This window comes from Artemia sp. Qi Xiang Cuo, chromosome 7, assembly GCF_049724085.1.
Source record: "Artemia sp. Qi Xiang Cuo chromosome 7, ASM4972408v1, whole genome shotgun sequence".
Lineage (NCBI taxonomy): Eukaryota > Metazoa > Arthropoda > Branchiopoda > Anostraca > Artemiidae > Artemia > Artemia sp. Qi Xiang Cuo.
Window position 1 is genome coordinate 1,756,257 of NC_142800.1, and position 26,589 is coordinate 1,782,845.

A 26,589-nucleotide genomic window follows, 5' to 3' on the forward strand; every position below is an offset into this window, starting at 1 on the left:
TAAACGATTTCTAGCTACATAATTTCATTGATTCTTATTTTTATAAGTTTTACTTAAAACCTAAGCAATATATTTGTCCACGTTAGCAGGGGGCGTCCCGAAGGGGAGGCGGGGAGGGGCGCGTCGCCCCCCCCCCCAACATTTTTGGTATTTAGTAAAATTTTTGCCGAAGGCGAAAATTTTGGCAGAAATTTTGCAAAATCGGGCGAAACTTAGAAAAGTTCTTGAGATCTGCCGAAAGTTCGGCATAAATCAGGTAGCATTTCGGTAAAATCTACGAAGATCGCCCCCCCCCCCCAATAAAATGAGCCTCGGGACGTCCCTGCCCATTAGCAATAAAATCTACAATGTGGCCCCATAAAGAAAGTATTTGGTCGACCCAACCTAATAGGCGTATACCAAATGCATAATACGAATGTGTAAGTGCCCTATCTTGCAATTAAAAAAAACTGTATATCCGAGTGTCTATTGGCTATGTATAATTACTGTAATGCGTGGTAGAAACTGAGGATAGACGACAAAAGTAGGATATTGAATGATGCCATAAAATTGTTTAAGTTGGACGTATTTATTACATACATTATGTCCGTGGCCTATACCTTAGTCCCTTTTTTTGTAGCAAATCAATGTGCAAAGATCTTGTATCTTTGACAGAAAATGATTTTAACGAAAGTTTCAAGACCGATTTCTCTTCTTAAATTTTTTTTTTGTAACATCTTTCTTCACTCTACTCTGATCAGTGGTTTAGGGACTTTTTTTTAGAAAAAATTGTCATCGAAATTCTCTCTTCAATCTTCTATTTTCCAGAAATATTTGACTTTTTTAAGACTAGGGCAAGCAACGAAGCAAGCATCGGAGGTTTTATTTTCTTCTAATTTACAAACCTAGGTGGCACTAGTTATAAGTAAAACAAAGATCTTTCTACGAAGAAGTGCCAGGATATTTTTCTATTGGAATGGATGAATTAAATGTAAAAGATTTGAATTATTTTCTATTCACATTTTTAATATAGTTTAGTGGTACTGAAAGAAGATTTGGTGCTTTCACTTTAAGGAATGTTAGATTGGTTAGAATGATGAAATTCTTAGAGAAACTAGTTAGGCTACCTAGATTTCAGCTTCATGAGTCAGCTTATTTGGAGAGCTTGAAGGATGGTAGATGTGATTCATGGCCAAATCAGGTCAAGAAAACACTGGATGCTTGTGGCCTTTTGGAGATTCAGAATGAAGGAAAAGGCCCAATGGGTGAAGCATACGCCTATCAGTATGGAAGGAAGTCCAGCCAACCCTAAGTGGCCAAGAAATCCAAGAGTGGCAAGTTCATAAGGAATAATCAGTAAAGTTCTACAAAATCATATTATTGAGTTAGGACTAAAGTGAATACACCAATCGATGCCTTTTCTTATGCTGATTACGAATATAATAAGCATTTCTATCAGAAATGAATTTCAGCCCCCCCCCCCCTATATAGGCTATACCTAACCCAACCTACCCCTTAATCGGCATACATAGGGGGGAGGGCTGAAATTCATTTCTGAGAGAAATGCTTATTATATTCGTAATCAGCATAAAAAAGGCATCGAATGGTATATTTACTTTAGTCCTAACTCAATAATATGATTTCGTAGAACTTTACCAAACAATCTATGTCTTTGAGGTTTTACTCCCAAGCTAAAAACTGTAGGGGGAGGGTAAATATTTAGCTGTTCTTATTATTGACTTGATGAATAAATCAAATAGATATAAACAAGGCTTAAACCATGGATTTCTAACTTACTATTTGATTATAAACCCATTTTTTCAATTTATATAGTCCACTAGCATTGATTTATTACAATTAAGTTGAATAAAATATTCAAAATAATTTCCCCATTTTTCTATCTGTCATGTTTCTTCTGTTGGCTTTGATATTTTTCAACATATAGGCTAGGTAAAACAGCAGTTTTTAAGAGGCCTAAAACAGAACAAGAAGTGAACATGGTGGATTTGTTTTGAATTCATTTTCATCAACTTAATCTTGACAAGTCAAGGTTTGTAAATTATGCAACTTTTATAAGATGGATTTATAATGAAATAGTAAAAATGAAGCAAATGTTGTAATGGATTTATATCCAAAAATATAGAAGGAAATTATTATTTTCAAGGGTTTTAAAAGGGCTTAAAATTGAATTTGCAAGAAATTGAATTTGCATTTATTTAATTTTCTATCCAAGTGTGAAGAGCTCTCTAAGTTGCTGATTGAATGTTTTGGACAAGTGTTTGGGAGTGAATGCATGTTAATTGAGCAAATGGCTGAGAGGAATGTATGGGCTATTAAACAGTTGTGTAAGTTTCTTTGTTTAGGGATCAAAAATAGGGAAGCATGTTTGAGGGGATAGCTTGTTATGGTTTTTACAATTTGAATTTCATCATGATTGGTGTTAGTTTGGTTAAAATGTTGAACCTTGGTGTGTTTCTTTTTTCTTTTCCTTTTTTTATTTATATTATCTAGAGTTGTATTTTATTCCTTAGCTATGCTTTTGCAATAAATCTTATCTTATCATTAGGCCTATATCACAACCTTGTATATATTGCAGCAAAAGTTTTTGCTAAGATGCAAAATTCCTTTTCTGAACTCTCTGCAATGACAACTAAGAGTAGGCCGAATGATTTGATTTCCTATTCACCACTCTCCCAACCTGTTATCATAGGCGCTTAGGCAAATTTAGAGTTCTTGTCATTTTATAGTTAGGTAGAAGGTGGACACACCTCTGGATGTGTCTCTTTGTTCTCTTTCCAAATTTACTAATTATTTCCTTTGCAAATTTTGTTTTGGGTCCTTTAAGAAATGAGTATAAGCCTAAAATTGGGGCTATTGAGAAGGAAACATATTAAGAAAATAATTCTTGCATCATAGTATACAAAAAATTGTAGTTAATATGATTTGAAGGCACTTCCACTATACTTTATCCCTAGCTCTGATAATGTACAAATATATAGGCTAACCCAAATTATATAAGAGGGAAGGAACACATTTCTTTGGTATTCTGGAAAAATAAAGATAGGTTTTTGGACTACCCCTATTTTACTAAAGCATGACACAATGCAAGTGTAGGTCCAATCACCTCTTACCATAGTCAGCCCAGTGGGGGTAACTTGTCATCATAAATTCAAAATATGGTCTCTGTTTTGACAAGTAATTGAAAAGAAAAAACTCTGTTTAATACTTGTGATTTATAGAATAAAAATCAAGCAATAAGAGTTACATTTTTAGAATCAGAAGACTAGGTAAATTTGCAGTTGGCTATGTAATTTAGCTAGGGTGAAAGTGTCATTTGATGCCTTTTTTATGCTCTTTTGTAATTCAATAATTACTTCTGTGGCTAATTGCATCTTGAGCCCTTAAAGGGGCCCCAAAAGTATTTAATGTAAGTTATGAAAGAGCATTAACAAAAGCATCAAATGATGTTGTCACTAGCTAAATTATTTAGCCCACTGCAAATTTACCATGAACTTTACCCCCCCTCCCCTCCCTCCTAATGTGCAAATATATACCATGAATTGTTAACAGCAAAGTTTTGAATTGCACAATTCAGTGCTATTTTTAGTCAACAGCATTAAAAAAAAAAAAAAATACACACTCAAGTGGAAACAGTAGGAAAATGGTTTATATTTGAGTGGCCTAATAATGAGGTTTGAATTGTTCTAAATAAGTATTTTTGGAATATATTACTCTTGAACAACATATTTATAAACTAGTGATATTTTTTTAACCACTTTTCAATACCTTAACTAATGTTGATAACTTCTCTGTGTGGTTACAAGAATGAAATAACTTTGTGGTCCCTTTAAGGGCTCAAGATGCAATTAGCCTCAGAAGCAATTATTGAATTATGAACAAGCATGAAAAAAGGCATCAAATGACGTTTTCACTTTCATCCTAGCAAAAATTATATAGCCAACTGCAAATTTACCAAGACTACTAGCTTTCTCCTTAATATGTGAATAAAACCAAAACACTGAAAGTATATATACATCAGTGTAGGATAATTAGTACTGTACTTCCAAAAAAGAGGTCCTTCTAGGTAAGTAAATAAATTAATAATTTCAAGTTTGTATATTAAATGATTTTAAAAAGAACCATATTGCTGCATAGATTTTTTGCTATTTGTTAACATATACATTTCTTCTCAATTCCTATTTGGTAACAAGATGTGAGAGTTTGAGTTTTACATAATTTTGCTTAATTGGATACTGGTTTTTTACCCTATATCCTATGTGTTTTTCCATTTCTTAATTTTTTCACTGTTGATTACAAGAGTTATGAATGGCAAAATGCATAGAAAAATATAATAATGGTGGTTATATATTTGCTAAAAATATAAAATATATATTTTGCTAAGATGTGAGGGTTTGAGTTTTACATAATTTTGCTCAATTGGATACCAGTTTTTTACTCTATGTCCTATGTGTTTTTCCATTTCTTGATTATGTCACTATTGATTACAAGTGTGATGAATAGCACAATGCATAGAAAAATATAATAATGGTGGTTATATATTTTCATAATAGGGGGAGGGGTAAAGTATAGTGGAATTGCAGTCAAAATGTATTAACTACAATTATTGCCATATTATGAAGTAAAAATTATTCTCCTAGCATGTTTTTTTTCTGAACATCCCCAATTCTAGGTTTATACTATTATTCTGGACATACATAGGCTATTAATTGCTGACCTTGAAAATGTGCCCTAATCTCCTTCCAATGGGATTTGATATAGACCTAGGCTGTATAGAAATTCAGATTTTGTTGGTTGCTATTATTTTTTTATGTTTATTTCTCATCAACAGATGTCATAATACCAAATAAATCACTTTGAAAACAAAGCAAACAAAATCACCAAAAGTTGTGTGTATAGCATTTTGCTATATCTGGTCAGATTAGAGAGGGTTGAGGCACATTTATCAGAATCATGGTAAATATATATAGAATAAGCATTAAAAAATAGCATTGAATGGTATGTTAATTCTTTAGTTAGCAAAGCCATCTAGACATTGACAAATTTACCTCCTAGGCTGTGTTCAAAGCTTTCTAGATTGTCTTGTTTTTTTTTCAAACCAGCTTTATTTTTCAGTAGGCCTATAAACCAACTTTTGGTAACAAATAAGGTAAGTTCAAAAATAATGAAAATCAACAGAATCAGCAAAGTTTTGAATACAGCTTGGGACTATATCTGGTCCCATTATGGGTGGGGGGATGTCTGGGATGTAAGTGTTACATCAGCCACTGTTAAATTTGGAAACAGTATCAAGTGTGGAATTATATGGTACTGCTATTGGAGGGTTAAGTTTAAAAAGAGGCAATTCACAACAGTACTATGGTACCTAATTTGGATTATAAAGTGAAATTGGAAACTGATCAGCTAAAATTTGGAAACTGATCAGCTAAAATGCGACGTTGTTTTTGGCTGTGTCCATAGTGCACCTTGATATCTTTTGTGAGAAAATTTGTCAGATTATTTTCTTTGATAGCACTTAGCATTTTTTTAATTCCTTCACCTGCCTTGAATACTCTTGCTGCTTGCTCTCAGATTCATTTATGGGCACTTTCTTCAACAGTTCCACCCATCTTATCAGGCTTACTCAAGGAATGTTGAGGGCTTTGATGTTTTCTTCTCGAAATCACAATTTGCAAACAGTCATCAAACCTTCATTAATTACATGACCTTCTGTTAAGGTTTGGGTTCGCCTTTTTAGATAAGTTCTTGCCACTTGAAACAGAATTAGATATTATAATCTGGGTGTGGGGTACCACATAATCTCATCATTAAGTCCGCCAACTATTCTACAAACGTTAGCTAGTGAATTGTTCTGTGGTAGGTGGGGATGGGATCAGATGCTTTCTGATGACTGGCATTGCAAAAAATAAGGTTTGCTGAAGTCCATTATTATATCTTCATAGTTTTTTCTCATGCTTATAAAAATGGATTTTCATGTAAGCATGAATTTTAGGAGACAGTTGACATAAAAACAATTAGAAAGGGGTAAAAAAAAGAATACAAGGGAAGAATAAAATATTCAAACGATCTGACTAGTTGGCTAGAAAACCTCCTTGGCTATTTGTTTAGCAGAGAATTGGGCAAATTTCTTTTGAACCTGGTAAAAGGATTGATACATCACCAATTTTTTCCTCACATTACCTCATATTACAATGTAGAGTCACTATAACTTTCTCATGGTCATAAAGTGGATTTTCATGTAAGCATAAACGTTGTGAAAAGATTGTCTCAAAAATGTTAAGAAGATGCCCAATTCTGACCCCATGTTGTAAATCTGGTCAGTTGTTAAGCAGAAAAACAGTTGAATTTCTAACATGCTCCACATCCTGCTTGTTGCACTAATTTGTGTATAATTAACCTAATAAGTAGGCCTTAAAATACACAAATGTGCATAAAAAGCATTGAAGCAAGTATAAATAAAAATGTAAATGTTTTAATATGATGAAATAAACAAACAGTGTTGAGTTTCAGCTGTGTTGACTCATCAGTACTTTGACAGTATTGAAAAATGGAATTGGACATGGTTTCTACTGAACCTTTTTTTTTTTTTTTTTTTTTTTTTTTTTTTTTTTTTTTTTTTATAGATATCAGCTATTGGCTCGTGGTTGAATTTTTGGTGATAGTCTATATATTTTTCTGTTCACTTTCAGAGTTGCTTCAGTTTAACAGAATTATAACTATTATTTGAATTTTGCTTTTCTTTCAGTTGTCTAAAGAAGAGAAGGAAAAGATAGTCAATGAGAGAATTGAGGCAATTAGAAAGAAAAACGAGCTTTTAAAGAAGCGTTATGAGGTTAGTTGGTTTTTTTTTGCTTTTTTTTATTGAACATGCATATTTTTTACTGCCTTTCCTAACTTTGGGTCTAGAGCCAGTCATAATTTTGACATTTCTTCTTTCTTTTTTTTTGTATCATGGTAAACAAATACTGAAATTGTATCTCCTTGGTAAGTAATTCATATATTCACTGTTTATGAGTTGACTTCAATGGAATTTATGATATTATTTTTATTAATGAATGAGTAATTAGAAAAAAAAATCCACAAGGCTCCAAAAAAATAATTTTTAATGAATATGTTTTCTTTCACTCCAGCTGCAATCTGAGTTGAAAAATTTATCAATCAATGGAATTTCTGGATTGGGGGGGGGGAGGGGCTCAAAATGTTTACTAGAGTCTATTCAGGTCTGTAAAAAAAAGTTTGTTTTACTTTTGATTCTTTCACTGGCTTATTAGCGATGTTGTACTGCGCTTAATTTAGTGCAATTTTTGTCTCCACATAATTGGGGGGGGGGCAGTTGCCCTCCCCAATAATGTGGAGAAAGAAGATATTATACATCCCACGCCGTTTGAATATCCAGATATGGACCCTTCTTGCCCACCCAATAAAAATGCTAGAGATTCGTCCCCTGGAAATAAGGATGTGATGATATCACTGAAACGGGTAAGTAAGATAAATAAGTAATTAGAACGTAAGTAAATAAAATGAAAAACAGTGAAATAACTAAGTAATGTTGTTAATTAGGGCTCGTGAAAGCCATTTTGGATTTGTACAACTTAAAATAGCACATTTTGAATAGAATTTTATTCTTGAGTTTTCTTCAAACTTTTGGAAATTTTATAGTATTGTAGAAGTGTGGGATTTTTAATCCCTTATTAATTATTTTGTGTTCACTACTTAGAGTTTCTTAATGGACACTTGCTTTATTGATTATTAATTCAATGTATTACTTTATTATGTCAAAAGTAAATTATTAATTATTTGTCTGTTGAGCTATCAGTACTTGTCAGTTTCAGTTATTGTCAGTAAGCTGTCAGTCACCTGCCAGTAAAATTTCTTTTTTCAGTATTCTTAAATTTTGTTGATTTACTCGATAGGCTTAAGTAGTCAAAAATATCATTTAAGGGGTGCAATTAATGTCCGCATTTTATCTATTTCACAGGAAGTTCAGAATGATAAGAAGCAATTTGATTCGCCAAAAAACATTGAACGTAATGGAAGTCCTGATCAAGGTGGACCATATAAAGGAAAGCTTGAGGTAAGATAATGAGGAATATGGCAGGACTCGAGATATTTGAACCTTAGATATGTAACACTTTAAATAACTGGCTTTTGTATGCAGTTGGGGCATGTGGAATTTGCGCATTTGCGATTTCCTGTTGCCTTACTTTTTTTTTGAAAGTATTTGAACTTGACCCTTTTTTTGTCTGTTGTAAAACTGTGCATGGAATTTGGCTCCCCCTCCCCCCCCCACTCCGTCCCATCGATAAGCCGAGGCATAGCCTAGGGGTTGAGGGCCCCCTCCCCCTCTTCACAAAGTTTCAAGGTGTCTCCACTCCAAACTCAAAATCCAAGCTGCGCTCCTGTCAGTGAGAACTTTTCCCGCCTCCCTAGGTCTCTCTTAGATCCCGAATCCCAAGAGAAGCGGCTGTGAAATTTCCAAAGCTGTCACCGCGTTATTTATGAAGCTTTGTCCCGACTTTTGTTTATGCTTTTAGTAACTAGTAACTTGTGCGTTTTGATAACTCTTGTGCTCGTTGATAACTTTTTCTTGTGTTGACCATACTAAAATATTATAGTATTTTTTTATTTGATCACTTATTGATTGACTAAAAGATACCATGTTCAGGCCATGCCTATGAAAGTATCTCGTTTACAATAAATGATTTGGTATATTACGCTACCAATAACTTCCAAATCTAAACGGTAAGAAACTGGGGAACCACTTATTTCTGATTCCACAATTCAAAATATCTGTTTTCCAAAATGTCTGTGCAATTTTATTAATTTGACCAAATGAACCACTAAATCATCTCTACGTTATTCGCAATTTAAGGATAGTACTAAGGCGTTATTCGATGATACTTCACAATTCTGCAAGCGGTATTCAACCAGGGCAATATGCGGTAATGAAAACCCGTATATTTAATACGTTTAATCACAAAAAAAAACAAATGGATCGCGAACTCGCCGAGCGACTGTTTAATGTTATCAATGGGGGAATATCTTTGCCAAAATAAGGAAGTATAATTGAAATAAAATAGGTTTCTTTTTTTCAATGAGTGAGACTGTTCTTCCTACCAGAGGCGTCTTCAAATGTCTTAGGGTGGTATTTCGTCAGCTAGTGCAGGTTAGGTGAGGCTGATGGGGCTGGGTGTTTTTACTATGGCTGTAGGTAGAGTTCCAGTTTCAAGGCCCTTATGCCCATATGGCGAAGCAAGGATTTGTCTCTGCGGCTTAAGACACGACTTTTTGATACCCTGATCATCCTCTTCGTAATCTACTCGTGTGAAACATGGACGCTGAAGGTAAATGACAATCGTCGACTCGCAGCATTTGAAACTAAGTGCCTCCGCCGCATCGGGCCTCCGCCGGGATCACTTACCTTGATAGAATCTCAAATGTCAAACTTCTCGAGCGCCTTAAAATACAACAAACAATTATCATGAAGATCCAGCTTCAGCAACTTCGATGGCTCGGTCACGTACAACGGATGAGTCAGTCTCGTATCCCGAAAATCACCTTCAAAAGTCAAAGTCACGGCTCTCATCCTCGTGGTCGTCCCCCAAAAAGGTGGAAGGAAAACTTTGCACCTCATCGCCTCTCGGACCTTCTTCGCCTAGCAGAAGACCGTGAAGCATACAAAAGGTACATCCACGCCGTTACGAAGAAAGAGATCCCAAGACGACCTTCAAGGACGGATGGGACTTAAGTCAAGTAAGTCAAGTAGGTAGAGAGAGATCGGCCGACTGTGTAGGCATATTTACTCTAGGATGTCCTTTCTGAAATATGTTTTTCAAGTCTTAGAATATCCATTCTAGTCTCGGTTGTTCAATTCTGATCTGTTTTTTTTTGTTCTTCTGTTTTATCAATACTATGATGATGAGATACTTCTAATTCTGCAAACATTTAAGTTCCTAGTTCAAAATAACTGCACATAGATTAGAAACTTTTTGGGCTTCGAGGGTCCTCAAAGAAGAGTGGGTCAAATGCAAAAAAAAAAAAAAATTATCAGTACCTAATTTAGTGAGGGTGGCACTCTTCTGCCTTATTCCTCATGAATTGGTGGCTCGAAGATTAAGGTAGTCTAGTATTTACTGTGTCTTTGGTGGAACTGGATACTTTTAATTGCTCTAATAAATCAATTCGATAAATTGTTAAGGAAAATGAGATTTTTGAGGTTTTTTTTTAGAATTTCTGTTCTTGTTATGGCTTTCGTTATGTTTTCTCTTTTCTTTAAATGAAAAGTCGAGTTTATTAAATATAATCATCCACTATTTGATTATTTCTTTTATAAATTTGCTCCAGATTATTCTCTATAACCTGTAGAAAAAAAAAATCTTGAATAGAAGAGAAAAATCTTGCGTAATTAGTGGACATTTCTAATTTAGAACAAGCTTTAATGTTATATTTAAATAAAATTCGTTTGGTTTTCCAACCAGGACTGTGGAGTCGGAGCTTGAGTAAATTTTTGCTGAATGGAATCGGATTTGGAGTCGGTATATTGAAAATGTCTAGAGTCGGAGTCGGTTATAAATTATAATATTTAGTTAAATCAAGCTTTAAAATAGGACTGTGGAGTCAGAGTTATAGTGAATTGTTGCTGAATGGAGTTGGACTTGGCATATTGAAAATTTCAGGGGTTGGAGTTGGTCATAACGTATAATTGACTCCATGGCCCTGTTTTCATTAAGGCCTGATAGATAAGGTAGAGAGATGTAGTAGCTATTAGAAATTTGGCTTTTCATATATTGTTTTTTTTTTTTCAAGCTTACTTTACCTCTTCTTTATTATTTTAGGAAAAAAACTCCAATTTTTCCTACCCTAAACTTTATGAGAAACGACTTGAAGGTAGACCAATTAGCACAAGTAGACCAATTAGTACTTATCTTTTCTGTTCACTTGTCCTAAAATCACTTGCCCTGTAAATTTCAAGTGGGCTGGCGTTCAGAGAAGGGGAGTGTAGTATCAAAAAGTATCATTCGCAAGTCCCATTAAGCCGCGGTACTTGCCACATAGGCCAGTCAGTGAAAAAAACGCCTCCCTACCTTTTCTGCTGATAAGTTTGTGATCTTGGAGGAGCTTGTGATCAGCGTGATCTTTGAGGAACCAACATCTACTTTATGCCTCCAGTCATGCAGATAATAAATTAGTGTATGGTTCCGATTCAAACCGAGCGCAGAATGCCTACTTTTCTTGTAGTAAAAAGGGGAGGATGTTCGAGGTGCCACAAGCCAACTGTGTGCCTCAAATAATAGAGGTCGATAATCACTTCACATTTTGATGTAAACGTGGTGCAACATAGCAGCCTTTTATGTGCTCGTGGTGGGCGGCACTTTGTAGAGAGCCAAGTAGCATCCTTTTTTTCTTCTTCTCCGGCCAGTCGTGGTGGTCGTAGAAAGTTAGAAGGGACTCGTTCAATTGGAAATTGAACGCTTCAGCCTTCGTTTTGCCTATGAGTGTCAAAATTCTTTATTTAATTGGGCATATAAATCGCATCTGGAATATGCTGGCCTACTAGTCCAGTCATTTTAGGTAAAATTACACCTCTACCTGGAAGTATGTCTCTTTTCTCCAGCCTGTAAAAATTTTGCAAATGTAGAGTACTAGTACCCAGTTATAACACATTTATTGTAAAGTCAACATTCGTAAATGCTGTGCTTTGGCTGCCATCTTGGAAAATGGTGGCCGACAATCTTGGAACAGTACTTTCTAGATCTCTAATTTATCGTTATTTTGAGAAGATATTTTGGTTGTGGAGCACGTCTCTACAACCTAAGACGTCACACGTCTTTGGCATTTTAGATTTTAGTCTAAGTTTATTTTGAAACTGGTGCCCAATTGCTTGCCTACTAGAACAAGGCTTTCTGTTTTTAATTAGAAAGCGGACTCTGAAACTGGTGCCGAATTGCTGGCCTACTAGAACAAGGCTTTCTGTTTTAATTAGAAAGCGGGAACATAGCTCGAAGGCTGTTATAGTTAATGGCAGCATTTTTGGGCCCGTTGAAAAATGGTCCTTTTGAATTTTTTTTGTCATTTTAAGAAGAAATATTGATGGTGGAGCCAGGGAACTGTCAAGCGTCTTAAGTATTTTTATTCCCTAGTTTAGCTTCAATTTGATACTGGTACCAGATATCCTGCCTACTAGGACGGAGCTTTCTACCAGAAAGTAGAAACGTGGCTCAAACGAATGAAATCCCGTCGAAACTTCTAACAAATAGTCCTCTCTGGCTTAAACTATATAACTTCATTTCATGTCACACATTTTAGACTGTTGCAACAAGGGAAAACCTTGCAGAATTTATACGCAGCTTTTTAAAGTGTGGTGTCATGTTCATCAATCTGGCTTGAGGTCCAAGCCTCCCGCTTCAGAGGTTACTTTATTCTTACAGAGGTTACTTAATTCTTCCTCGAACTTCAGAGGTTAGAGCCTTACCACTTTCTCGTAAATGACTGAAATTGGATGGGCAAAAAAAAGTATGTAAAAAAAGCAAAAAAGAGGGCAAGATTCAAGCTTTGCTCTTATAATATAACAACCCAGAGAAAAATTGGTCTTGAGTTTGATTCCGCCAGCATTCTGAGGTTACTTTATTCTTACAGAGGTTACTTACAGGGTAACTTAATTCTTCCTCGAACTTCAGAGGTTAGAGCCTTACCACTTTCTCGTAAATGACTGAAATTGGATGGGCAAAAAAAGCATTTAAAAAGAGGGCAAGAATTAGCTTTGCTCTTACAATGTAACAACCCCGAGAAAAATTTGTCTAGGGTTTGATTCCTCCTATATTTTGTGGTAAAATTGAAATGTGTTTGCGCTAAAGCTGTGTATTGTGTTAACATGTCAGATTAGGTTGCGTCACCGTAGACTTGATCGTTAGTTGTTTTTTTTTTTTTTGTTTTTTTTTTTTTTGGGGGGGGGGGGGGGGCATTTTCGCTGACTTGACATTGGCCTTTTAATTTTATGAGTTTACTTTGTACTTTTTTTTTAACGTTTTTACGTATTTGACATTGACCCTTTTATAATTTTCTGTTGTTGTTTGATTGTTTGTTTTTGTTGTTCTTTTTTCACTGTATTTGACGCTAAAGTGTGAATTCGGCCCTTTTGGGCTTGTGATAGCCATTTTTCAGCAATAAATCTTATCTTACCCTTTTTTCTAAAACGAGGATAACAAAATTTGAGCTTGGGTAATTAATGCAATACACTTATGTTTGATTTCAACTTGTTTCATTTTTCAGAGTGATAGAGCTTCAGAACCCCTGAAAAATGATCGAGCTTCAGAAATCTGGAAAAGCAAAGGAAGGGTAAATTACATGTTTAATTTTTTTAGCTTTTTAGGGACGTCTTCTCAGATACAGCTTATAGGGTACTTTATTCATAAATTCGTATTTGTCTTGTAATTTAGTCCGAAGTAAAAAGGGTGTATATGTATATGTACAAACAACTGAATCCTGTTTCAATTCAAATGTTTTATCCCTCATCGCATGTATATATAAGATGTATTCTGACGTATGTCAACGAGACGGACATGTCGTATTTTTCTTGGACTAAATATATACTATGAATACTACTTCTTCTGAAAGTAGTTGTTAAAATATACACAGAATTCGAATAAGAAGTGTAAGAAACATTTATACAGGTTAAAAAGGCCAAAGAAAATATGCCCAAGTTACCGGAGAAGTGAAAACTGGCCTCTATTTGCCAAAAGTTTGAATTTGCAACGAAATAACTATATTCATAGGCTTAGGGACTGGATCTCTCCCTTACCTCTACATAAATATTGGTTCAATCTTTAAAAATTTAATACTTGGAAATCCAAAATAAAAAGAGTAAAATCAAAAGATTATCATCCAGATGTATAAGGAATAAGAAGATAAAGGGACATTGATTCCTAGCTAATCTTAACCCATGAAATATAGACAGGACCTAAGAAGCTGGTCACAGACGTTTGTAAAACAACATTATACATCTCGATTTTCATTAATATATATATATATATATATATATATATATATATATATATATATATATATATATATATTCTCTGCATTACATGTATGTGCATAAATGTCTGCAGTTGTTTCAGCTTGGAATAAAATACTTATGGCCCACCATTGAAGCTCTGATGCATTAACAAAATCTTAGGTCATGTTTGTTTTTATCCCCTATTGGTTATCATTTTAGCCTCGTTTCTGAAAATTTCTGTTCGTGTTCTCAGACTTATCTTAGGGAGGCTAGAGTGCGTCCAACACCTTTCCCCCTAACGTTGAGGTCTGATTATCAAGGCTATTTAGAGGAGCGAAAACCCTAAAACCATAGTAAATATCCTTGGGTATACTTTAGAATACTATAAACACTAGATAATCCTGTTTGCGGCACTCACCATATTCTTTGGGGGGGGGGGCTTATCCATAGACCTTAGTTCCTCCAGTGCCCCCAGTGGCACACAGGGCGTTATTAAGTAGCTTTCAATCTTCCACACAATGAACCGCTGCGTAGATGTCCTCCCACTCTGGGATGAAACTTTGAAGGACTATTTGAAGGACTCTTCTATCACTTTCTAACGTCGTACGAAGCTCTTTGGTCTTTCTTGGTGACGGATGCCTTCCGGCTGCCTGTGGAATATAAGATAAACTCCTCAAGTTCGTTTCTCTAATAAGTACAAGATAAATGTAGGAAAGTATGTTGTAAGACAGTTTGTAAGAAATTTTTGGAAACAAAAACAGTCTCATCTAGCATTATGCTAGATGAGACTGAAAAAAGTAAGCTAGATGAGACTAAAAAATTCCAGCAAATTTTTTTGAAGTTAGTTATAAAATCCGGGAAAAAAATTATTTGTATTTATCTTTTAGTACTTGTTTTTAGCTTTTGCTTTGCAATATTCAGAAAATGAGATAACTGCTTTTGCCGAAAAGTTATGGTAGCTATGTTTGTGTACGCTTTTTAAAAACTAAACTATGCTCTGCGTATTAAATGTGACCAAATGATTATATACTCAATAAAATGGATCTAAAACAGTAAAATTTGTCTTCTTTCAGAATACTTCAGGATGAATCCCAATAAACTCAAAAACGTAGTTGAAATATAAATATTTATAAATTAAAGTTTACTTTGGCTTAAATCTTTTTAATCCTGAGGTGTAGCGCTGCACTGTCATGACCGCTTGTGGTTTTGACTTCTACTACATCAATTGTTAAGCACCCATGTGACCTCTCTTATTGATTTCCCACAATTTTTGGCTTCTGCTTTACCTCCTAAAGATGTTATTAGGCCTATGTTAAGACCTTAACTTGGATCCTTTGGGTAGAAATGACTGTCATACAATCTACCCACGGAACATTTAATTTCTCTCGGATTTTTCTGTAATTTTGTCGGTATTTGTATGTTGATATTTATGTATCCACATATTTACTGCATCTTGCATGTTTACTGCATCATGTTTCTCCCGGCTCTCTGAGAGAAATTGTGCTCTCTTATCAGGGACGGACCCAGGCTTTTTTAAAGGGGGGGGGGGAGGGCAAAATAGGTCGATCCAAAAAAATTTAGGGGGGGGCAAAATAGGTTGATCCGATAAACTTGCGTTAGGAGCAAGTTTAATTAACGCAAATTTGAGTTAATTGAGTAAATTACACTAATTTAGACTACGCTAGGCGGCGCGCGCCCCCCTCGCCCCCCCCCTCCTGGATCCTCCACTGTATCTCATACCCTCCGAAAATTAACGTTTGTAAATGTATGGACGTTAAAACGAAATAGCCATAGACCCTGCATTATTATTCGATAAAAATTATATGGGGAAACCTGAGAGGATTTAAATTTTTCCCCTGTTTAAAATGTACATGATTGATTATTTCGACAACCAATGATAACCCAGAGAATAATGAGGTGGTCTTCACTTGAGAGTTATATGTTGAAAAGTAGTCGAATTATCCGCAATTACATCTGAAATTCAGTGTTTTTCAGTGCATTCATTGACAAAATTTTTAGTTTTCTTCAACTATCTACTTTACCCACTAACATAAAACCTTTTGTTGTACCTCCCGTGTTCTTTAACAGCTGAATTTTTATCCACTGTTTACTTGTGCTTGAGAAAAGGTGCAGGCTATTAAGCCCATCTCGGTGCCAAGGACACGCTGAATCATATTCTGCCACTGTCTTCGATCTTCTCTTTGGAGGCGAATAATTTCTGACCATAATTTATTCTATTTGCGTCCGTGTTTTGTGGAATCCCGGGAGGTTCGAAGTCTGTCTTCATTGTGGCATACCAAGATTTATTTTGACCTCCTTGCTGTCTCTTCCACTAGAATGGGGGCTCAAATTCATGGGGCTGACGGATCAAGTGCTCTTTTGGGTGCCGCATAATGTGCCTGAAGAAAACGAGCCTTCTGCTTTTGACGATCTGTTCTAGACTAATTACGATACTTCTATGACGTACCCCCTACCACTCAAGAAGTGAAGTTAGGTTAATCCTAGTAAAATATACCAAAGTATGATACAAATATGATACTTTAGAAACAAATTTGGGCTATGTATTTGCACGTTAGGGGGGAGGGGGGGGGGATAAAGTACAGCGGGTCTGCATGCAAAATGTGTTAGCTACAATTATTCTGATATGAAGTAAGAATTGTTTTCTGACTGCACACTGTTTAAATACTTTACCCCCATCCCCCTAATCTGAAAATATATAGCCCAAATTATATATTTCCCATCTATTTTATCACTTCTCTTTGTCTTTTCTCGCGCTAAGCTGAAAGAAACTAGCGGAAAAACCGGTTTACAGTTGAAACCGGCTACAACTTGAGCTGCAGAGGGTATATCATACGAGTTTCCTAATTACACTTGTAGATACATATTTGTAGGCAGATCGGAAATAGTTGCAACTCCAAGCGTTCAGTATTTCTAGCTTCAAGACTGTGTGACAGAATTTTCTATATTATGTATCAAGATGCTGCAACCTTATTCATCTGTTCTTTTATCGTTACGTATTTTTAGATGCTTTTCTTTAACATCGTTTGCTTAAAGCAGTGACTCTCAAAATGGGCACTACTGTCGACTATTGGGCGCATGGGCAATTTAGGGAGGCGATGATAGTCACTGGTGCATTTTAGTTATTGCAAGTAGTGCATTGCAAATAGCGAATCTTGGTGATTTAGGGTCATCTATGATAAATAGATGACCCTATATATATATATATGATAAATAGATAAATAAATAGAGCCGATTGCGAAATTGTTAACAGTACGTTCATCCTCAATAAGGTTATTTCGGATGTTTCAACTTTTTTTGGTTTTCTATTCTGAGTTTCAGTAAAAATTTCATAATTTCTAACTTCAGTGTTTCTAATTTACATTTTTCTTTACTATATTTTACAAAAAAAAAGCAGAGACATTAACACTTCAATCATCATCAATCATTTTATTAATACTAAAACACTATTACAAACGTAAAGAAAAATTATTTGGCCCAAGAAGCTTGGCTTGTTGTGGGATATACAACACAATAATAAAGCGCTAAAAGAACCTTAAATATTACCCTAAATCAAACAATATATATGAAATAAAGATTAAAGAGAATAAACACTAGCATACAGTAAAAAAATATATATATATATATATATATATATATATATATATATATATATATATATATATATATATATATATATATATATATATATATATTATAATAATAACGATAAATAAGGGAAAAGCACAAAAAGAAGAAACACTAGGAAAAGAGAAAACAGGGAAAATAAAAATGGAGAGAGAGAAAGGACTAAACTGGAAAGACCCGACGAAAAACTGCCTTTGCCGACAGAAATAACGGGACATCCGGTGGGCTGGAATTCCATAATTGAATTGATTTATAAACAGAAGACCTCTGGGCTGCTGTATATGAACGTTTGGGTAAAATAAGTCTACGGGAAGAACTACGTAAAAAATTAGAGTACCTACCTGAGCCTGTCCGTGAAAAAAAATGCTGCAGAGGCGGTGGAAGTGTACCTAGAACAGCAGAATGCGCTAAATAAAGATTACTTTTACCCACAATACGATCCAGCGGAGCTATTCCAGTATCAATATAAAGATCAGAGGAAGGGTAAAGTCAAGGGAGAAGAAAAGTAGCCTTTACTGCCCTATTTTGGGCTCTTTGAAGTGAGCAGAGAAGAGATTTATTAGTATTACCCCAGACAGAGCATCAATAAGAAAGGTAAGGAAAAATAAAGGCATAATAAAGAGAAAGCATAACATCTGGAGGAATATATGAGTTAACTCGGTGCAAAATTGAAGACCGGCGGAGGATGAGGGAACGTGTGTGAGTTATATGAGGTTTAAAAGAAAGAAAACAGTCAAGATACACACCAAGGAATTTCTTCACCATAGCAGCTTGCGGTATAATATCATTCCCACAAGTCAGGATGATTGGCTCCCTTACGTCTTTCATACGATAAGAGGTCCTGAGGTGTACAATGGCACTTTTTTGGCTGTTGAGTCATACCATTTGACCAGCACCAATCTTTTACCTTATCAAGAAGACCTTGAGCTAGGGAAGTGGCAGATGGCAGGTCCTTTGCAGCAATGAAAAATTTACTGTCATCAGCAAAAAGAATAGGGTGCACAAAGGGATGAAGACCATCAACGAGATCATTAATATAAATTAAAAACAAAAGTGGCCCAAGCACAGAACCCTGTGGGACACCCTTCAATATAGGCAAAGTAGTGAAAGAAAGACCATTAACCGAAACATACTGAAATCTTCCTGACAGATAAGACTTTAACCATTCTAGTGGGACTCCATGTACTCCAAATAAAGATAGTTTAGACAAAAGAACAGAGTGGTCAACCATATCAAAGGCCTTTGAAAAGCCAAGAAATAGACCCAAAACACACAAGCCCTTGTCCAGATTAAGACGCACAAACTCTGTTGCAAGTGTATATGAGGTAGAGAAAGTGGGACAAAAACCATACTGATAGTTAGTTATGAGAGAGTTTCCTGCAGTCGTATTAGTACTAAATACAAATGAAGAGAGTCTACGATACACTACCCTTTCAACAACCTTAGAGATGACAGGAAGAAGAGAAGTGGGTCTATAATTTGAAATTAGAGATGAATTACCTTTTTATGCAAAGAGGTAAAACAGTAACAATTTTAAATAAATGAGGGAAAAAACCAGAAGAAAGAGAAAGGTTAGTCATTTGTAAGATGGGGTTAGAAACAAACTAACCAATTTTTTTAAGAACATTATTATTAATACCAAAACCATCAACTGAGGGGCTACATGGAAGCTGGGAAATAATACTATAAATTTTAATATCACTGCATGGGGAAAGGAAAAATGACTTGTCTGCTATGGGAAAACTACTTACTCTACTCTTGGGTTGAATGGGAACCGAAGGAAGAGTGGTGAAATACTAATTGAATGCGTTTGCTGAAGAATTTTATCCACAATAGATCCATCAGCATTCCTGTAATAACATGGGGGGGGGGGGACTGTTTTAGGGTCGTGAAAGAAAGAGCGTCATTTACTACAGTCCAAACCTTTCGCAAGTTCCCTTTACACTCATCAATTCGACGCGAAAACTAGAGCTGTTTGGCAGCACGTAGTGAGCAAGTAAGTGCATTTTTATAATGTTTATACTTCAAAAGATCATCCTGTGTTTTACGTTTACATGCAACCTTGAACAGACACGCCTTCATATGTGTAGCATTGATCAGACCTTTTGACATCTATGGGCATTTGGGTATAGAATTCCTTGGTCTCTTCCTAAGAGGAAAATGCTTATCCAACAGAGCTCCCATACGACACACAAATAAACTTGTTACACATTCAACATCATTAGCTTCAAGAACAAAAGACCATTCATTATACTGAGAACTAAGAACTAAATTAGAAATTTCTTTATCTGTGAAATTTGTAAAAGAAGACTCACCTTCCTCATCCACAGTAGTCTCAGTCTTAGGCCCAAAAAGGGATAGATAAATAGGAAAGTGATCAGACATTATATCTTTCTTTTTATTTGCTGTTACAATTTTAAAAGAATTAATGTCTAGGGGTGCTCAGTAATTTTAATTTCTGGAAAGGGGGTGGTAGGCTAAATAAGTTGGGAATCATCGGTTTAGAGTTTAGAGGATCAAGTCTTCAAAGATCAAAATCTTTGGATTATAAGACATGTGTTTAGCTGTGCCATTCATCATATTCAAGTAATGGTTAGTGGTTGTTTGTAGGAAAAGTTACTGTGGTCAGGTTATGAAGTTTTAAAAGCAAGATTTATTAGTATAAAGTAGGATTTTTTTGTCTTCGCGAATAATACTTCCAGCTAAAAAATTAAAGAAAGACTGTCTGACAAAGTTTCATTTACTATTTACCAAGATAATGCCATGTTTTTCGCCTCTACATTATAATTATTATCAGTTTCTCTTTTTTAAGAGCCGTCAAGTATGGTCATTTGCTGCAGTTTTAATTCAGCTCAGGAATCATATTTAGTATTATCATCTTCAGCAGGGGGCTAGGAGTTATGTTATGGCTTGAAATTAAAGTAAGATTGAATATCTTATTTCTAGGAAGTAGAATATCTTTTTTCTTGGATATCTTTTTTCTATTTTTCATATTAGGCTGTGAAAAGGATTAATATAAAGTAACGGACTTTTTACTGGTAGTTTTCCACATCGCCTTATGAGTGGTTCTACCAACTCCTGGCAATATAAGTGCATTCTTTGGGTGTTTTTTTTTTTTCAATTTACTTCTTTGCTGGAGTTTTTTATATTCTTAGAATTCAACCGATTTCTTCTGTAAGATTTCTGATGTAATATACTATGGAACTTATTATGCACGGCTAAGTAGTGATGTAAGTCAAAAGACACTTTGTGGTGCCAGGTTGTCAAATTGGTACCACATTGAAAAAACATTGATAGGGGGGGGGGGGGGGTGAACGTTGAAATATGACTTGGGGGAAAGGGTAGAGCTAAATCAAAACGTTATGTGCTTCCACGTTATCAAAATACCATATTCGTAATATCTCAGGGAATGCACAGTTTCAGGACAAACGGAGAGCTTTCGTGGACGCCCTGTGTGCCAGCAATGGCTCTCATGGATACAAGTTCCAAAATTAATTAATATCTTTGGAACGTGGATGGGTCTTTCAAACTGGAAATCTAAGGTTCTAGTGACCTATTTTGAAGCGCAGAGTGGTTTAAGGGCAGCCAATCCCCTTCACGTTTTTTTTGCTACCCTTCTACTGCTCCAAAGACATCTGATCAAAATTGAATGCCGTTTGTTCAAAATATTCAGAAGGTTCTAATGATATACCTTCGGGAATGACATCCCCTCGAGGAAGGACCATAAATCACGCAAGTTGCTGATTATTGACGTTCGGGTCACCTCAGGAATGACTTTTGGGACCGGGTTTTATTTTTCAGTGAGTCTTGTTTGGTCAAGCGTACCTCAACTTTTGACTTAGGGGAAAGGGCAGAGGTAAATTGAAAGGCATTTTGTTTAACCAGGCCATCGAAATGAAATATCTGCAAGATTTTGAGAATGAATTTGTGTTTGAAGTTGAAACTTATGGTACTTTGTTAAATCGAGATCATTTACTACCTCTTTTTTTAATTAATTACTTCAAAATCAATTTATTTAAACAAACAAGCAGTAAAATATAATACAGTAAGGTCCATGTTATAAAATGCTTGACCAATACTCGTCTATATTCAAGTTTTTAAAAAGATGGCTGTCTGGAAAATCTAGATTTTCAATACATTTGATTAAAATTCTTCTACCCCATCTATCAATAATTTTATAGTAAACTATTATATAAATTTGTCGCCCAAGTTTATTGTAATTCAAATACTTTGACTGAATATATTAATTTTGTCCAAGATATAAACAGTTAACCAAAATATTAATTCTTGAGAAGAAAAACAAGAAAAAAGACTAAAAAATATTCCTATTATTTGTTACTGAAAAAAGTTTCAGTTAAAAATTAACAGAAATTAATTAAAAAAGAAGGCAAAGGAAAGGAATGAGCTATGTTAAAATCAAAGATGAGCAGAAATAAAGTCATATAATAATTGAAACCAAAACCGAGCAGAAATTACTGTTAACGAATAAATCAGATCCATTTACCACAAACAAGAGTAAGGAAAGCAGTATGTTTTCGAGTAGTTTCGAGCAGTATGTTTCTATTTGTCATAAGATCATCTCAACAATATACAATGAGAAATCAAGGCTTACAAATAAGAATTGTCCGAACTGTCCCCTTGCCTTACTCTTTAAACGGATTGAATCTCATTTTCATTTCAATGGAAATAACATTTACTTTGAACAGTGGGGTTTTCATTTGTCCGAACATCAACAACAATAACAAAGAAACATGACAAAAATCAATATTACTGGAAAGAACTAATAAAAGTCGACTGATTGTTTAATATATAATGTTATTTATTCATGTGAGTCTCACCAGTTTTTGATTTACAATGTTGTACAACACAAAGCGTTTAAATAAATTTTGTTTTTAGTAAAGTACGAATGACGTTGTGGCCTTTATAGGCTTCGGGGACGTTAGTGACACTACTGTCTCTGCTAATTATCTTCGTTTTAAGTTCGAATTATCATTCATTTTCATATCTGTTCATTTGAAGTTTGAATTAGTGTACCACTTTATTTCTGCTCCTCTCTTCCTTTTAATTTAGCTCTTTGCTTTCTTTGGAAAATCTCTTTTTGGATTTTTTTTGTTCTAATTATCTTCGTTTTAAGTTCGAATTATCATTCATTTTCATATCTGTTAATTTGAAGTTTGAATTAGTCTACCACTTTATTTCTTCTCCTCTCTTCCTTTTAATTTAGCTCTTTGCTTTCTTTGGAAAATCTCTTTTTGGATTTTTTTTGTTCTACTTATAATCGTTTTAAGTTCTAATTATAATTAATTTTCGTATCTGTTCATTTGAAGTTTTAATTAGTGTACCACTTTATTTCTGCTCCTCTCTTCCTTTTAATTTATCTCTTTGATTTCTTTTGAAAATCTCTTTTTGGATTTTTTTTGTTCTAATTATCTTCGTTTTAAGTTCGAATTATCATTCATTTTCATATCTGTTCATTTGAAGTTTGAATTAGTGTACCACTTTATTTCTGCTCCTCTCTTCCTTTTAATTTAGCTCTTTGCTTTCTTTGGAAAATCTCTTTTTGTTTTTTTTTGTTCTAATTATCTTCGTTTTAAGTTCGAATTATCATTCATTTTCATATCTGTTCATTTGAAGTTTGAATTAGTGTACCACTTTATTTCTGCTCCTCTCTTCCTTTTAATTTAGCTCTTTGCTTTCTTTGGAAAATCTCTTTTTGGATTTTTTTTGTTCTAATTATCTTCGTTTTAAGTTCGAATTATCATTCATTTTCATATCTGTTCATTTGAAGTTTGAATTAGTGTACCACTTTATTTCTGCTCCTCTCTTCCTTTTAATTTAGCTCTTTGCTTTCTTTGGAAAATCTCTTTTTGGATTTTTTTTGTTCTAATTATCTTCGTTTTAAGTTCGAATTATCATTCATTTTCATATCTGTTCATTTGAAGTTTGAATTAGTGTACCACTTTATTTCTGCTCCTCTCTTCCTTTTAATTTAGCTCTTTGCTTTCTTTGGAAAATCTCTTTTTGGATTTTTTTTGTTCTAATTATCTTCGTTTTAAGTTCGAATTATCATTCATTTTCATATCTGTTCATTTGAAGTTTGAATTAGTGTACCACTTTATTTCTGCTCCTCTCTTCCTTTTAATTTAGCTCTTTGCTTTCTTTGGAAAATCTCTTTTTGGATTTTTTTTGTTCTAATTATCTTCGTTTTAAGTTCGAATTATCATTCATTTTCATATCTGTTCATTTGAAGTTTGAATTAGTGTACCACTTTATTTCTGCTCCTCTCTTCCTTTTAATTTAGCTCTTTGCTTTCTTTGGAAAATCTCTTTTTGGATTTTTTTTGTTCTAATTATCTTCGTTTTAAGTTCGAATTATCATTCATTTTCATATCTGTTCATTTGAAGTTTGAATTAGTGTACCACTTTATTTATGCTCCTCTCGTCCTTTTAATTTATCTCTTTTCTTTATTTGGAAAATATCTTTTTTTATTTTTTTTTTTATAATTATCTACTTTTTAAGTTATAATTATAATTAATTTTCATCTATGTTCATTTGAATTTTGAATTATTGTACAACTTTATTTATGATCCTCTCTTACTTTTAATTTATCTCTTTGCTTTATTTGGAAAATATCTTTTTGGATTTTTTTTTTTCTATTTATATTATTTTTAATTTCGAATTATAATTAATTTTAATATCTGTTCATTTGAATTTTGAATTAGTGTACCACTTTATTTCTGCTCCTCTCTTCCTTGTAAATTAGCTCTTTGCTTTCTTTGGAAAATCTCTTTTTGGATTTTTTTTGTTCTAATTATCTTCGTTTTAAGTTCGAATTATCATTCATTTTCATATCTGTTCATTTGAAGTTTGAATTAGTGTACCACTTTATTTCTGCTCCTCTCTTCCTTTTAATTTAGCTCTTTGCTTTCTTTGGAAAATCTATTTTTGGATTTTTTTTGTTCTAATTATCTTCGTTTTTAGTTAGTATTATGATTAATTTTCATATCTGTTCATTTGAAGTTTGAATTAGTGTACCACTTTATTTCTGCTCCTCTCTTCCTTTTAATTTAGCTCTTTGCTTTCTTTGGAAAATCTCTTTTTGGATTTTTTTGTTCTAATTATGTTCGTTTTATTTTCGAATTATCATTATTTTTAATATCTTTTCATTTGAAGTTTGAATTAGTGTACCACTTTATTTCTGCTCCTCTCTTCCTTTTAATTTAGCTCTTTGCTTTCTTTGGAAAATCTCTTTTTGGATTTTTTTTGTTCTAATTATCTTCGTTTTAAGTTCGAATTATCATTCATTTTCATATCTGTTCATTTGAAGTTTGAATTAGTGTACCACTTTATTTCTGCTCCTCTCTTCCTTTTAATTTAGCTCTTTGCTTTCTTTGGAAAATCTCTTTTTGGATTTTTTTTGTTCTAATTATCTTCGTTTTAAGTTCGAATTATCATTCATTTTCATATCTGTTCATTTGAAGTTTGAATTAGTGTACCACTTTATTTCTGCTCCTCTCTTCCTTTTAATTTAGCTCTTTGCTTTATTTGGAAAATCTCTTTTTGGATTTTTTTTGTTCTAATTATCTTCGTTTTAAGTTCGAATTATCATTCATTTTCATATCTGTTCATTTGAAGTTTGAATTAGTGTACCACTTTATTTCTGCTCCTCTCTTCCTTTTAATTTAGCTCTTTGCTTTCTTTGGAAAATCTCTTTTTGGATTTTTTTTGTTCTAATTATATTCGTTTTAAGTTCTAATTATCATTCATTTTCATATATGTTCATTTGAAGTTTGAATTATTGTACAACTTTATTTCTGCTCCTCTCTTCCTTTTAATTTAGCTCTTTGCTTTCTTTGGAAAATCTCTTTTTGGATTTTTTTGTTCTATTTATATTCGATTTAAGTTCGAATTATAATTCATTTTCATATCTTTTCATTTGAAGTTTGAATTAGTGTACCAATTTATTTCTGCTCCTCTCTTCCTTTTAATTTAGCTCTTTGCTTTCTTTGGAAAATCTCTTTTTGGATTTTTTTTGTTCTAATTATCTTCGTTTTAAGTTCGAATTATCATTCATTTTCATATCTGTTCATTTGAAGTTTGAATTAGTGTACCACTTTATTTCTGCTCCTCTCTTCCTTTTAATTTATCTCTTTGCTTTATTTGGAAAATCTCTTTTTGGATTTTTTTTGTTCTAATTATCTTCTTTTTAAGTTATAATTATAATTCATTTTAATATCTGTTCATTTGAAGTTTTAATTAGTGTACCACTTTATTTCTGCTCCTCTCGTCCTTTTAATTTAGCTCTTTGCTTTCTTTGGAAAATCTCTTTTTGGATTTTTTTGTTCTAATTATCTTCGTTTTAAGTTCGAATTATCATTCATTTTCATATCTGTTCATTTGTAGTTTGAATTAGTGTACCACTTTATTTATGCTCCTCTCTTCCTTTTAATTTAGCTCTTTGCTTTCTTTGGAAAATCTCTTTTTGGATTTTTTTTGTTCTAATTATCTTCGTTTTAAGTTCGAATTATCATTCATTTTCATATCTGTTCATTTGAATTTTGAATTAGTGTACCACTTTATTTCTGCTCCTCTCTTCCTTTTAATTTAGCTCTTTGCTTTCTTTGGAAAATCTCTTTTTGGATTTTTTTTGTTCTAATTATCTTCGTTTTAAGTTCGAATTATCATTCATTTTCATATCTGTTCATTTGAAGTTTGAATTAGTGTACCACTTTATTTCTGCTCCTCTCTTCCTTTTAATTTAGCTCTTTGCTTTCTTTGGAAAATCTCTTTTTGGATTTTTTTTGTTCTAATTATCTTCGTTTTAAGTTCGAATTATCATTCATTTTCATATCTGTTCATTTGAAGTTTGAATTAGTGTACCACTTTATTTCTGCTCCTCTCTTCCTTTTAATTTAGCTCTTTGCTTTCTTTGGAAAATCTCTTTTTGGATT

At 33.7% G+C, this 26,589-nt stretch overlaps 1 protein-coding gene across 2 annotated transcripts in view; it reads left to right on the forward strand.

Moving 5' to 3' along the window:
- Window positions 1-930: 930 nt before the first annotated feature.
- The window catches only part of LOC148949849 (uncharacterized), a 48,883-nt gene continuing 23,224 nt past the window's right edge, over window positions 931-26,589 (forward strand). Inside the window, exons 1-4 of one of the 2 annotated variants that reach the window (XM_089091954.1) lie at window positions 931-970; window positions 6,743-6,829; window positions 7,976-8,071; window positions 13,267-13,332. In XM_089091954.1, the coding sequence (XP_088948080.1) occupies window positions 956-970; window positions 6,743-6,829; window positions 7,976-8,071; window positions 13,267-13,332 (264 nt within the window). In that variant the 5' untranslated portion in view covers window positions 931-955. Of the gene's footprint in view, window positions 971-2,285; window positions 2,325-6,742; window positions 6,830-7,975; window positions 8,072-13,266; window positions 13,333-26,589 lie in introns of those variants that run through there. The other variant, XM_089091953.1, reaches the window with a different exon arrangement.